Source organism: Phyllopteryx taeniolatus, chromosome 7, assembly GCF_024500385.1.
Source record: "Phyllopteryx taeniolatus isolate TA_2022b chromosome 7, UOR_Ptae_1.2, whole genome shotgun sequence".
Classification (NCBI taxonomy): domain Eukaryota; kingdom Metazoa; phylum Chordata; class Actinopteri; order Syngnathiformes; family Syngnathidae; genus Phyllopteryx; species Phyllopteryx taeniolatus.
Window position 1 is genome coordinate 21000111 of NC_084508.1, and position 15811 is coordinate 21015921.

General features: G+C 44.2%; 1 protein-coding gene across 1 annotated transcript; it reads right to left on the bottom strand.

Annotated features, from left to right (window-relative positions):
- Window positions 1–1120: 1120 nt before the first annotated feature.
- her6 (hairy-related 6) lies at window positions 1121–2488 on the bottom strand. The gene is made up of 4 exons (XM_061780094.1): window positions 2300–2488; window positions 2097–2192; window positions 1916–2003; window positions 1121–1815 (listed from the first exon to the last, which is right to left on the bottom strand). Exons 1-4 carry the CDS (start codon window positions 2405–2407, stop codon window positions 1283–1285), a joined length of 825 nt encoding a protein of 274 aa, XP_061636078.1. The 5' UTR covers window positions 2408–2488; the 3' UTR covers window positions 1121–1282.
- Window positions 2489–15811: the final 13323 nt, after the last annotated feature.

Consider the following 15811-nt stretch of genomic DNA (forward strand, 5'->3'; position numbering starts at 1 on the left):
TCCAAAAATACTCTTAGCCTCAATTATATAATGAACTCACAAATTCCCATGAACATGAAATGAAAATAATGTCATCTGACCACGACAGCTAAATGTTGTTCTATCAAGACGCCAAGATTTGTGCATTCACATTAAGTGTGCTTTTTCTTATAGCACTTCGGGTGGGGTACACCCTGGATTGGTCAGCAGCCAGTTGTAGGGCACGTATAGGCAACCATTCTCACCTACAGTATATGAACAATTTAATGAACCTAACATGTATGTTTTTGGAATGTTGGAGCCAGCCAGACAAGCACGGGAAGAACACGCCAACTCCAAATTATATGCTGGAATCGAGATTCAAACCCTGAACCTCAGAACTGTGAGGCATCTGCTAACCACTAAACGACCATGCTGCTGCTGTTTTAAAATCTCTGCAATATAATGAAACTGCACGATACAAATTTGGCATTTATGGACGTACATTTGCCTTTTACAGCGCACCATAATGAAGAAGAACACAATCTTTACAGGCAGACACGTCCAGATCAAAGAGACCATGAATCCGCCACACAATAACCTGGTTGCAATGCGCCTTTACGTTGCTAGATGGCGTGCGTGACCACAGGAAGACACCTCAGGAGTGAAAGCGGCCTACAGTCAAGAGTCACAAAATGCTCTGATCTCTTAAGACGAGAAACCTCCAAAAGTTGGTCTACTGCAGTATATTGTATCTGTGTCGCATCCGTTGGGTTCTTACACAAAATGTCACCTCGTGAAGATTTTGTGAGTGCTTAAGTTTATTATAAAACCTTTTCTCTCCAGTTTAACACTTATTTTAGGTTTCATAGAATGGTCCGCTTTTCTCAGGTATCTGAGCCAAACAATCATTTCCATCAGTTCCAAATGAACTATTAATACTGTTGAAGTTGTAATAAAAAAAATAAAAAAAAATCAACTTTCCAAAACAAATGCGTGACTTCATGTAGTAACAAATTTATTTGTCTTCCAAAACGAAGAACGGCATTAGCCCATGAAACATCTTTGGCTTCAAAAAGTAGGAAAGACAACTGTGTGTATAATATATATATATATATATATATATATAAAATGCAGTGAACGGACTTCCACAATACAAATCTCATTTCAATATGAACTTTACTCGCTTTGTTAGCTGTACAAATATAGTGCATACTCTTTTCCATTTGACAATTTAAAAAACAAACAAAAAAACTTTTCTAGCATGGAGAAACAAAGAGAAGAACTGGTGTCATGTGAGAGTCTTTCTGCTCCTTGGCGGTGTTCACCAGGGCCGCCACACCGAGTCCGTGTTTCCCGACGGGGCTCCGGGAGAGACGGCACCCGGCACCGGAACCGGCGTCCCGGGGCTGTTGGCGTACACGGGAATGACGGGGCCGTTGGAGGCGAACGCCGCGTTGGGTATGAGGAAGGCAAACTGTCCGTCCGTGGCAGGCACAATCTGGAAGCCGCCATACACTTTGGTGGCGTCAGAGCTGGGTAAAGTGGCCGGAGAGGGGGCTCCCTTACACGGCACGCCGCTCATGGGCAGCACCTGCGGGGAGGAACCGGGGATCTGCACCATGGGCTGGCCGAACGACGGGTGCGTCGGCCCGGCCGCGGGGGGGATCGGGTGCTGGCTGGGGTAGTTCATGGCGTTGATCTGCGTCATGCAGCTGGCGAGGTGGCCGAGGAGCCGCGTTCGGACCTCCGTGTTGACGCCCTCGCAGGTGGACAGAAAGCGGGTCACTTCGTTCATGCACTCGCTGAAGCCGGCGCGGTACTTGCCCAACACGGTGGGGTCGGTGTTGAGAGCAGCTGCGCGACAAAAAGAAGGCGGTGGCCACTCATTTGAGCATTCCGACGCAGAGGAGGTGGAAGATTTTGCATCGTGCATCCGCCCGGAAAGGCCACTCACCGGTCATTTGAGCTCTCTGTAGGTTCCGCAGATGTTTCACTGTCATTTCCAGGATGTCTGCCTTCTCCAGCTTGGAGTGTCTGGAGCTCTGCAGAGGAGAGAAACGCACGCGATCGCACAGTTAGGATGCAGGCGATGACCTCCACGTTTTGGATTTACTTCCCAGCGTGAGAGGACTTACATCTTTCTTGAGGGCATCCAAGATGAGAGTTTTAAGCTGGCCCAAGCTCTCGTTGATTCGGGCTCTTCTTCGCTTCTCCATAATTGGCTTGGAAGACTGATTGAGGAAATGACGAGTGAGGTGTTAATAAACATCAGAGTGCGCGTGAAAGGCGCACTAAAGCGGCTCTATGTGGACGTGGTTCTTCCTATTGATAAACTCACCTTTCTGTGCTCGGAGGCTGTTTTGGGTTTATCGGGGGTCGAGTTCATGCTTGCCGGGGTGGCAGCGACCGGAGAGGAGGACGATTTTTCCATCATGTCGGCAGGCATCTTTAATGGCGAACTCAATTATCCCGGAAAACGCAACAAAATACGCTCCACCGATGCAAGAAAGAAGTGGTCAAAAAAAAAAAAAAAAAAAAAAAAAAAAAAAAAAAAAGTCCCGCGTCAGAGCACCAAGTTAGAATCCGGGAGGGCGACGTGCGGCTGCAAGTGTGTGTCTGCGTGTGTCGGCGCGTCTGCGTGTGGCGTGTATTTATATCTTGCCCCGCACGCGAACGGCTCGTGTGAAACTTCCCAAACTTTCTTTCCCACACTAACTTCCCACCAATCAGGACGAGGCGCACGCGGCCCGGGGGGAGGACGGCTCGTGGTCGGCGCCCTCCCATTGGCTGCGTGGCGGCCCGCAGCTGGCGGCCAATGGCGCGCCGCCCGGGCTGAGGGCGCAGCCGGGAAGCTGCCTTCCAGTCTTCAATCATCACACGGCGGGCACCCGCACCGGGAGCAGGCGCGATCGAGCCACCCTTTAGCTCCCGGAGCGGCAAGATAAACAATTACGACACACACACACACACACCCACGCTGAATGCGTGTTACTCGGTGTTGACATTACAACACACGTTGCACTAAACTTTAGGTTGACTTCATTTTCATCAAGGGATTAAAAAATATATATTTCTAATCGAATTTGTTATTTTTTTTGCAAACATTTAAAAGTGCTCATTTGTCCAATTTACACAAACTCAACACAGCCAAACGATTGAAACAGCAACCATCTATCCGTCATAAGTATCTATACGTCTGTCTATTTATCTATTGACGCAATATCTCCAATGGAAACATCCCCAACACAAACACATAGTGTTACCGTAACATTAACACATTGTTAAAAATATATTTTAAAAAAACTGAAAAGCCTATTTGGCAAGGAATTAGGTCTCTTGCTTATTGGTCAATAAAATATCTTACAACAGTGAGTGACCGTCTGTGAACAGTGAGGCTGTCTGTTCAGTTTGCATGAGGAGATGTGTTGCTGCTCAACAAACAACAAGAGTCTCTCCGAATGAAAATGATGCTTCATTAGGTGCGGAAGTCAACTTGCAGACACGTGAGATAAAAGTGAAATCAGCAGGTCTGCACAAGCGCGCCTTTATTCCCGCAGAATCCAGTCAAGTGACTGCGTGCTGTACAGATGTTTGACATTTAATCACGCGTGGAGTCGTGCATGTGGAGCACGTGCCAGGCTGTTTTTACGAGCACGGTGCGTGGAGATTTGGCCGGCGGGCTGTCGACGACGAGGTGAAGGCAGGAGGGGGACAAGGGGGGAGGCGAAGAGGGGCGCGGTGCCTGGCTGAGGCGGCGGCGGCAGCGGCGGCGGTTTACATTAGAGGGGAAGGTAAATAGCAGCTGCTGTTTTAAAAGCCTGGGAAAACCACGCCTCCCGAGCGAGCTGGACCCGGGCTTCCTTATCGGAATGCGAGCCACAGCAAGCTGAGAGAGAGATTTGTTGCTCGCAGATGCCGCCGGTGGCCGCCACACAGCCAGCCGTCAACGCTTCCCAATAATTCCCTTTGCTTATCTTTATGGCGGCTGGAAGAAGTCTCGCGCTCCTAACCGCTCGGCTCTCTCGGCGTTCGCGTCCAATGGAAAGAAAGCAAAGTAAGACGGTTCTCCCCGTCCCCTCCCTCCGCCGCAGAGACCGCGACGCGTGGCGCGCCTCTTGCCGGCTTGCCGCCTAAGTCCGCTGGGCGTCGGTCGATTTGATCGTCAGGCGCACACGGCTGCGGCTCCAAAGGGGAGGGGGAGACAGACGACAGCTTCGCCCCTCCACTAACATTCACATAGCTAATAGGGGGAATTATCCCTGCTTGTTCTGCCACCACAAACATTAAACCAACAAGGATTCTAGACCGGCGGCACGGTGGCCGACTGGTTAGAGCGTCAGCCTCACAGTTCTGAGGTGCGGGGTTCAATCCCCGTCCCCGCCTGTGTGGAGTTTGCATGTTCTCCCCGTGCCTGCGTGGGTTTTCTCCGGGCACTCCGGTTTCCTCCCACATCCCAAAAACATGCATTAATTGGAGACTCTAAATTGCCCGTAGGTGTGAATGTGAGTGCGAATGGTTGTTTGTTTGTATGTGCCCTGCGATTGACTGGCAACCAGTTCAGGGAGAGTATGGGAGAGTAACTGACAACACCACTTTGAGAGTAACCGACAACACCACTTTGAGGGAACAAAAAATCTCTCCCTCACATAGTTCTCCAAATAAGAGGGAAAGCGTGTTTGCTTCAAGCTGACTGTCACTCCCTGTTGAAGTTTACTGTAAAACTGACACAGAAAACAAAAAGAGAATTAAACATTGTGTATCTTAACAGCAAAATGTTCAAACAAACCATCGAATTTCATCCAAGGAAAGTCTGCTAGCTTAATGTTAATATACAATGCGTAACACCCAAGATGGTCTAAGAGAAGTTAGCGTCGATGTTACGGTAATTAAAAAATTCCAACACATACAATACTTCAACACACACACAGAACAGAAACACATACAAACGGGGGATACAACCATTATGTTCTCACAGGTACTCTCTGCTCCATGGGAACTATGCCTATTATTAGTCAGTACCACCTTCTCGCCTCTTCTTCTTCCTCTTAATTAAACTCCAAATCTTCCAGGACTCCTCTGTGATGCCTGCATGCATGTTGTGCCATGTCATACTGCACTGTAAAAAAATTATTTTGGAGAGTGGTAAATACAATCCATGAAAATCATCTAAAATTTACATTATTATTTTAGATAGGTAAAGGACCCTAACAATTTGGGTAAATTTTACCTACGCTACCCTCTTTGACAACAGTAAAATGCGTTACCATGAAAAATTTAGTATATTCCACCTAAAAGCCATTGGTACTACAATATGCATCACATGACGCATGCATGCCGCACTAATTGGCTGACGTGTCATCAGCTCAGCAGCACAAAATGGCATCGCCCATCGGTGACAACTGATTGGTTGTTAGCTAGTGAATCAGCATAAAAGCAAACACACGACAAAGAAAAATGCATTATATGGTAAAACAAGTTTAGCTAAACGTTGATCATTACTTAGATTTGTTCCCTGCTTGTATTATGAGTGTGTCAGGTAAGGTTAGCAGGCTATAGGTGCATTTCATTTCAATAAACAGTGTCTGGGGATTGTATGGAAAACCATTTCTCAGCCATGCTCACAAAACTGTGGGAGATGTCTATGCAGGCATCTCACTGATTGATGGGAGTGGGTTGAGTCTTTCTATAAGTGGGACTACAGTTGCTTTAAAAGACTTGATACTGCCAAAATAGGCAGAACAGCATCAATGAAATGAATTTACTAAGCGAGAACAAAGTTGTTGAGGAACATCTCAGGTGCTGTGGTTGAAATGTAATCAGAAATGTGTGGTAAGCATCATCCAAGTTTTGTAAGTATTTTATTGCTATTGAATTAAGGTATTCTTCACCCCAAATTTGTGGTTTAAATGTAGCCGATTAAAGTGGCTGCAAATTGTTACTCTAAATCTATTGGGTAAATTCCATAGGCTATTTTTTACAGTGTACACTGAAGGCTGGCGATTCAAAATTAGGACTTGCAGAAGTATTAAAAAATATATATAATAATAATAATATAGAAGTGTTAGTATGGCCCAAATGTTTGTAAGTAATAATATTCCGTGATATAGTGGGGGCGCTAATGATGATCTAACTGGTTAACACTGGATTGACTTATCTAGTATTGAACAAAGACAGGGGACATCATGGACCGTAAGAAAAAGATCACTGATGCCATTGCCACCATTGATAAGGCTATGCTCCACCGAACAGGGCAAAAAAAATCAAGTGCCATCTTGAGTTGCTATGTGCAACTAATGGTGCTCATAAAGGTGTATTATCCATCCATCCATTTTCTACACCGCTTCTCCTCACTAGGGTCGCGGGCGTGCCAGAGCCTATCCCAGCTAACTGCGGGCAGGAGGCGGGATACACCCTGAACTGGTTGCCAGCCAATCGCAGGGCACATTTAAAAAAACATCCATTCACATTCACATTCATAACTATGGGCAATTTAGAGTTTTCGATTAACCTACCATACATGTTTTTGGGATGTGGAGGAAACCGGAGCACGGGAAGAACATACAAACTCCACACAGGCAAGGCCAGATTTGAACCTGGCTCCTCAGAACTGTGAGGCGGATGTGCAAACCAGTCGCCCACCTTGCCGCCATAGGTGTATTAAATGTGCCAACAACAAATCTATAAAAATCTATATCTCATTTTGTTTCAATTTTCACATATTTGTCTATTCATTTGCTTTTGTAATACATTTGATAAATGGGCACCCTGTATTTAATCTATTTATTATAGTGTACAGATTATGATCCTCAAGGGGAAATTTGACTTAAACTGATGATAGTTATGATAATGAAGTTAATGTTATGTCAACTGGATATCTTTGTGTTTAACAAACATGACACCGCTTGACAAGAAAATAATCAAACATAGTTTTTGAGTGTGTAAAATGTGTGATTTGTCAGTTTTTTTTCCATGTGACTGTTCTGATAAATTGCATCGACAGAATGGGGGGATGACTACTTCAAAGGAAATATTAGAGTCGTAATGCAAGTAGTGCACTTGCTACTGTAGCCATCTTCATTTGCGGCTGATAATGATTTCGCCCAACATGGAGCCCCTCTTAAGTTGATTAATGTTTCTGTTTAATTTGAACGCAACATTAATCAGAATACCGTGTTTTGACAAATGCTGGCACGTACGATGTATTCTTGCTTAAAACAATTTGGGTGTTTAGTTCCACTTTAATGGCTTTCTTTACTTTGTACATTTGTGCAACTGCTGTAAATGTATATTTTGTTATTGTCTTTTTTTGCGATGGTACTAGGTACTAGAGTGATTCCAACTACAGGAGACAAATTATTCTGTCAATAAAGATGATTCTGAACAAATGTGGGCCACGCCATAAGGGAAATTCGCTACCTACTGGGACACTGACTACTCCCACTTTGTTTGGTTAAAAGCAATTGTCACTATCTGACATGTATTTTATACTTGAAAGGAGACTTTGGTGCATCGTTACACATTTCATTATCTGATTGCGGGATGTTGTGTCATTGTGTGAAAGTATGCATCAGTATCCCCTGGGTTCTGCCGGATTCTGCTTAAAAAGTAATGCCAAATAAATGTTGGGTCTTCTGATATAACTCTGATGCCATCATTTTTGTGGAATCTTTGTGTAAAAGAGGCTACAGAAAAGACCACATGTCATGCACGTGTCATACAAATGTCTTATGTACAGGTGTCCAAAGCAGCTGTAAATCTAACATATCTTTCATGCACAACAATGCTGTCTCTGTCAAACACATCATCAGCAGGTCTCATTGTTGGAGACTGCACACCTGCACAAAGGCTGAGCAAGGCCCCCAAAACAAGTGAAGCCATGTGGATCAGACAGAGCGCGCGTTCTGAGACATTCTCTGCCTGAATGACTTTCTCACGCTCATGTTGCAAAAAAGGTCTCCGGCGGTGAACTACGTCAGCCCGCCCCCTTCTGTGGTTTTTCAGCCCGCACCTGGCTGCTGTCTGTCCCCTAAAGTGTTACCTGCTACTACTGGATGACTCCTCCATCCATCCATCCATCCATCCATTTTCAACACCGCTTATCCTGGTAAGGGTCGCGGGACGCTGGAGCCTATCCCAGCTGACTTCGGGAGAATGGCAGCCTACACCATGAACTGGTCGCCACTCAGTCGCAGGGCACATATAGACACGGACAACCATTCGCACTCACATTCACACCGTCACTGAGTGGGAACTGAACCCACGCTGCCTGCACCAAAGTCAGGCGAGTGTACCACTACACCATCAGTGACTGGATGACTCCTCCATCATATGGAAACTGTGGGAACCACAAATGCCAATAGAAGACACCTGTCAGTTGAGAGGACAAGAAAATGTGTTAACTTCACTGAAGAGGTTTATCGCTGTTTGTTACCATTACTCAAAAACAACTGAACCAAATTGCATATACTCTATGGTGAGGTGGGTGCATATGGGATAGGAAATATTTTAAAGAGGAAGAAGTTATTTTTTCACTTTTGCTAAAATTGGTCAGTTACTACGTCATACAGTAATACCCCATCTTTCGTGGGAGTTATGTTCCAAAAAGTAATTGCTAAAGCTTTAGAACTCAAGCGAAATAGGGTGAGAGTCATTATCCACAAATAGAGAAAACACGGAACAGTGGTGAACCTTCCCAAGGGTAGCTGGCCTACAAAAATTACCTCAAGAGCACAGTGACAACTCATCCAAGAGGTCACAAAAGACCCCACAATAACATCCAAAGAACTGCAGGTCACTCTTGCCTCAGTTAAGGTCAGTGTTTATCACTCAACAATAAAGAAGAGACTGGGCAAAGACATCACCCATGGCAGAGTTCAAAGGGGAAAACCACTGCTGACCAAAAAGAACATCCTTGTCTTATTTTGGCAAAAACAAACAAACAAAACAAAAAAACAAAACAAAACAAAACATTGAATAATTCCCAAGACTTTTGGGATAATATTTTATGGACTGACGAGACAAAGTTAAACTTGTTGGAATGTGTGTGTCTTGTTACATCTGGCGTAACTGTAACACAGCAGTTCAGAAAAATAACATCATACCAACACTCAAATATGGCAATGGTAGTGCGATGGTTTGGGGCTGCTTTGTTACTTCACGACCTGGATGACTTGCTGTATTAATGTAACCATGAATTCTGCTCTTTACCAAAAAATCCTGAAGGAGTATGAATATGCCCGACCGTCAGTTTGTGATCTCAAGATGAAGCACACTTGGGTTCTACAGCAGGACAATGATCCCAAAACACACCAGCAAATCAACTTCTGAATGGCTTAAAAAGGATGTAGTCTCTCCAGCGTGTCCTGGGTCGTCCCCGGGGTCTCCTCCCGGTGGGACGTGCCCGGAACACCTCACCAGGGAGGCGTCCGGGATGCATCCGAATCAGATGCCCCAGCCACCTCATCTGGTTCCTCTCGATGTGGAGGAGCAGCGGCTCTACTCTGAGATCCTTCCGGATGACCGAGCTTCTCACTCTATCTCTAAGAGAGAGCCCGGACACCCTGCGGAGGAGACTCATTTCGGCCGCTTGTATCTGGGATCTTGTTCTTTCGGTCATGACCCACAGTTCGTGACCATAGGTGAGGGTAGGAACGTAGATCGACCGGTAAATCGAGAGCTTCGCCTTTCGGCTTAGCTCCTACTTTACCACAACGGATCGATACAAAGTTCGCATCACTGCAGGTGCTGCATCGATTTGCCTGTCGATCTCCCGTTCCATTCTTCCCTCACTTGTGAACAAGACCCCAAGATACTTGAACTCCTCCAATTGGGGCAGGATCTCATCCCCAACCTGGAGAGGGCACGCCACCCTTTTCCGACTGAAGACCATGGTCTCAGATTTGGAGGTGCTGACTGGTTGGGCGAACTCCCACGCACCCTCGAGGACCCTGCCAAGGGTCTAGAGCTGGTCCACTGTTCCACGGCCAGGACGAAAACCACACTGCTCCTCCTGAATTTGAGATTCAACTTCCCGATGGTGTATATCTTGGTGATAAACAAAATTAGGATTGTCTGGCCAGGGCAGAGGTCTACTCTACTTAGTACGCTCTCTACTTGTGATCAAAACTCATCCCTCCAGTTTACCCTCAACCCCCACCAATCTTTTTCTCTCTTCCTTTTTCCACTATTCCTGGGGTAACAATATTTATAAGGTCCTCGACCACGCACCACCACACACTGGAACAACACAATAAGACAGAGGAATCGTGTGATGGAGTGCGCATAAAAGTGTAAGATACTGGGCTCACAAAGCAATCTGGTTCATCATCGCCCGTGCATTGCGCATTCCTTAATGTGTAAACCATTAGTGACCAGGTTTTGCTGCCAAAAGGTGCCCCTGGTGCCATGACAGTGACACTGCTGCTTGACTTCACAGATTAATACACTAGCATTTAAGCCTCATTACGGTAGGCAGGAGGAGTGGGCGGGAAGCAGACAGACGAGCAGCGTATGAAAGCCAATGTTACGGTGTCGCCCGGCTGCCGCTGCCCAACTGAGGGTGGCACTGTGTTGACACCATCTGCCTTCACAGGGTGGCTTATCCAGCCCACAAGTGATTAACATGTTCAAATTCATATCCTTAAGGTTCATATCCTTAAGAGTTGACTAGTCGGACAAAACAAACAAAAAAAAAAAAAAAACACTGCTTAGACGGATACTTGTGATGAACAAGTATCCATCACACTCTAAACATTCTCAGATTTCTATTTATGAGTCAATGATCAATGAGGACAAAGTTTCAGTTTGACTGTTGCAGCTTGAAGGGACACTTATGTAGGCAAATGTAGGTTGTCTCTGGTCATTTTCATGCAAGCTATTACCATTAGTATTATTATGCTTTAAAAAGTATTATAATAATTGTTATGCTTTAAACTATATGTTATTTATATCCCATTCAAAGTACTTCCATTTCGATGCTTGCTGAGCTTAAGTCTCATTGTACTGATATGGTTTAAACTCCAAGTTAAATAAAGTCTTGAGAAGCATTTTATTTTTTAAACAAAATTAGTTGATCTCCATATTGTGCAACATTGAAAGTCCACAGCATTCCATACTATATTATAAAAGCAGAGATTGACCACTGATTTTGGGCTGTAGAGAAAATAGACTGTGCGTTGGTGTGCACCAACTGTGAGCGGTGTGTATGTTCACACATAACATCCCAGCGCAGCTTGATTGTGTGATATTAGTGGGAGTGGAGTAGGACCTGTGCTCGGCTGCTGTTAGCAAGGCCAGCCAAGGCTCGGAGAGCAGGATGAAAGCAGCGACAAAGAGATAGACAAGATGGGAACTGACAGATCCTCAGAACAGAGAGAACAGAAGGAGGAGAGAGAAGATGGGTGTGGGTGGGGGGGGAGGGGGCGGGGGTGGTTTTTGGAAGCTCTCCAGATACAGCTTCACACATCGCTTACCTCTCCTCGTGCACAGACAAACAGAGGTGCCTGGAGCAGCCTGGAAGCAAGGAAAACAAAAAGTATAGTGAACGCACTCATGATCGCTTTCTCTCAGTCAACAACAAAGCGAGATCAGCGAGGGTCAGTGCAAGTCTCGTAGTCAGTGGATCTGGGGTCTGCTTGGCTGGCTAAAACAGAGAAAAATGTTTTAAGGCCTCAATGCTGAGCTGTAGGCCAGAGGCTCCCCAAGCGCCTGCAACTGATGCTCATACTTCCTTTAGGAGTCTCTCTCTCCTCTCTGCTTTGTTTTCCTCTTGTTCAGAGCCCACAACACCTCACTCTGCTTCCCTCCATCCATGTCACTCCTACATCTCTCTTCCTTCCCGCTAGCTCCGTCAGAGGCTCACCTTTTCTCTGATGCCTCACGGAGGAGACAAGCAGCATTTGCATGTGTGGAGGAGGCAGCGTAACACCGGTGGTCAGGGGTCACGGTGAGTCAAACCCAACAGCAGTGGAGAGGAAGCGGTCGGGGAGAGGACCCGCGAGCTGGCCTGGGTCTGTGGTTAGGATGCCTGAGGCTGGACTACACTGGGAATACGGCTGGAGCTGGTGCTGCAGGTAGCGGGTGGGTGGGGGTAAGGGCCACTCATGCAAATGCAGTCTAACCACTGCCTACTGGATCTTCTGCTAGCAGACATATTTGTATACAGAGTTCAAACTGCCAAACCTCCAAAAGATTAAAGGCTAACAGTGATGCATTCGGGACACAATACCTTTGATTCTCCCTGAAATATATTCCTTATTACAGTCGATTCTCTCTCAAGTCAAACACCCCTGAGGTCGTGTAATTCTGAATGTAGCCAAAATTTTCCAGAGTTCGGTGTTTTAATCATGTCACCCAAGAACTCAGCATAACCCACAGGAACTCAGTTGACTGCGCGTCAATTAATTAACTCTGCACATTTACTTGTGTGTATGTTTTTTAAAACTTATTACAAAAGAAGGACCAGCCTCAAGAAGGATTGGTAAGAGTTGAGGTATGTGACAAGAGAAGAATAAGCTTTGTAAGTTAGCGTAATTTCCCGTGTATAATGCGCATTCCCCCCGCCCCCAAAAATTGTCAAGTCAATCGTGCGCATTATACATAGGTATAGGGGCAAATGGAAAAAACGTTCATATTTTATAAATGTATGCCGCCATCTTGTGGTTATAAAAATCAGTACACTTTCATTCCAAAATGCCACCGCGACCTAGTGGTTATCAAAAAGGTGTAGTCTACACTTTCATTCAATCAAACATGAGTACAACTGTGTGTTTTCTTATTTACTAAATAAAAGTAGGGCTGTGAATTTCAAAATAAGAGCCAGTAAATAAAAAAAAAGGATTATATGTTGAAATAAAGTACTTCAGAATAATTATTTGAAAAAACTAACAAAATACAGATCATACTTCATGTTTGGATCATATGGGTAGAAGCAAAATCATCCATTGTAAAACTGCACTATACATAGGTAAAAGGGTTTTCCAGAATTTTTAGGTCAACTTTGGGGGTGCGTATTATACATGGGTGCGCATTATACACGAGAAATTACGGTACATTAAATAAACTCACATTCAAACTTCAGCATTAACATACTGCACACATGAAAAAGTTAGTATTATTTCTTTCGTTGTTGCTCTAACAGAAGTTAACTTGTAATTAATTAAAAGGTGAGTTGAGTAAACTTGTATGACAAGAATGTTGAAAAGTGAAATAAATGCATGACGCATTATGTCTTTGGCATTCAAGTTAAGACGGCATGTTTTATTGTTGTTACATTTATTATCAACTGTGGTTAACTTCTTGCCTGTACAACAACGCTTTTACAGATTATAAGGTTCACCATGTTTTATGATGGTAACAGTTTGACCCTGGTATAGATTATTTCCTATGAGGAAAAAAAAAAAGTTTTAAAATCCAAACAATTCAGAACTTCGTAAATTGTGCTAAACCTCGCCGGTTCCACTGTACTTATTTGTTAAACTATGCAATTATGGGCATAATATGGCTTCACAATCCAGTTTGTTTTAAAACGAATTTTGTTTTAAAGCCTATTCCCAGATTACAAAAACGGAAACCCAAAGACTCAGGGTCTAGGGTTTTCTATTCAGTAACCATTATGTCAGAATGTATAACAGTCAATCTCAGTGTGGCTTGTACGGTATACTCTCAGTGAGCACTGGAACATTTGAATTACAGGTGCATGAAACCTTATTTCAGACAGGGCGGGGACACACACGCACACACACACACGGACACACACACACACACACACAGCTTGATGCTGTGAATCATTATTTCTAATAAACCTCGTTTAGTGTAAATAAATATTCAAAGCATCAATGTAGCGCTCTTCTAACTATTCATAATACACAGATAAAACATGTCACAATATGGGAAACATTTGCATAAAGTTGAGGATTTTGAATACAGGCCTGGTAAAGACTAGCAATTTTTTTCATCTTACTCACCTTCTCTGACCCAGTATTGCAGCAGTGTCGCAGTGCATGCTGGATGATCACCTGGATGTATTCACCAAAAAGAATGTAAGACAAGCTGCGCAGTAGTTCCTTGAAGTATGAATACGTCAAATGACATACAATTTTGAGTACAACCAGCATTTTGTGGAAAAATATACCCCAAAGTTCAAACTACTTATGGATTTGAAGTGTGGCAGCTTATCATGTGAGCCGTCAGTGCATCTCAGTAGACCTGGGCAGTGTATTCTATGGTTGATAGCTGATGTCTACGTATTGCACCTTTCATTAATTTCAATTAGGATAGTCGAACTACTATAGGCGGCACGGTGGCCGACTGGTTAGAGCGTCAGCCTCACAGTTCTGAGGACCCGGGTTGAATCCCCGGCCCCGCCTGTGTGGAGTTTGCATGTTCTCCCCGTGCCTGCGTGGGTTTTCTCAGGGCACTCCGGTTTCCTCCCACATCCCAAAAACATGCATTAATTGGATACTCTAAATTGCCCATAGGCATGACTGTGATTGCGAATGGTTGTTTGTTTCTATGTGCCCTGCGATTGGCTGGCAACCAGTTCAGGGTGTACCCCGCCTCCTGCCCGATGACAGCTGGGATAGGCTCCAGCACGCCCTCGACCCTAGTGAGGAGAAGCGGCTCAGAAAATGGATGGATGGAACTACTGTAGTCGAATTTTAGCCAACACTAAACGGTTTAAGTTGGGAGTTCGCAAAAAAAACAAAAATCACTTTTGTTATTTTTCCTAAAAGTAGTAGTACATTAGTAAAATGATCTGTGCCCTCTCTGGCCCTATCTTGTTCCCCAAACTCGATTTTTAAGAAATAACCAATCCACCTCCTGTTAGCAACAAAAGTTAAAAAGAAGGAATTGGACAGATCGAAACAGAACAAAACTTATCATAGGAGCTGCCTTTTAGAGGTGGCCACAGGCAGCTGAGAGAATTCAGAACCGATGCGGATTTAACAACATTTCTGCTCGACAGGGAAGTCACCTCTTTTTGATTTTTAATTTATTGTACATTCCAAAAATTAAAACTTCAAACCAATAACATTTAGTGTTACAGTAATGAATAAGTCATGCTACCAACTAGCAGCTGTGGCTAACGTCAGCTTGTTCACAGTGAACGTCTTGTGTACGTCAGTGAGGGGCGCGGCTTTAAGGGGTGGAGGGATTAGTGAAGTGAGGCTATATTCAAATCTTGCTAGCAGTTTGAAAACCGCAAACTTCTCCTTTAACTGTGTGTGTTTTGTTTTTTCCTTAGGCTCTTAGCAACACTTTGAAGGACCTACAGTGGTAAGGTAAAAGAAGAAAATATCGTCTGGACGTTGCCGCTAGGTAATGCCTAGATCAGACTACAGGATTTTAGCTAGCGGAAAATTTCCCAGATCGGGCTCGACATACTTTGTCGGGAACGAGAAAACTTCTTGTAGTGTGATATAATCAAAGACCAACGATTTGGCCCTACGATAACCCTACGACACCAAAATAAAAAGTCTAGCATGTTTGATTTTTTTGGATATCATCCGTGTAGTGTGACATATCAACAATAACGCTCCTAAGGTAGGTGTCATGAATTTGAATCAGTCCGTTTATACTGTTTGACAAGGAGCAACAGTTTGTTTCACATGAAATTTATGGTTGATTTTATTTGATCCTTTTGTGACAGTTAATGTTAGAAAATGAAAAAGGAGGTGAATCAGTGATGCTACAATTATTACCCCCCTAATTCATCATTCATTAGTGTGTTTAAAGAGTGGTTACTTTGATTAATACCTTTTAATAATCTTAAAATGTTACTTTAAACGTTGCCTATACAGTAAAAAATGGTTTTGTGATGGTGACAGTTTGGTTTTAGAAAAAAAATATT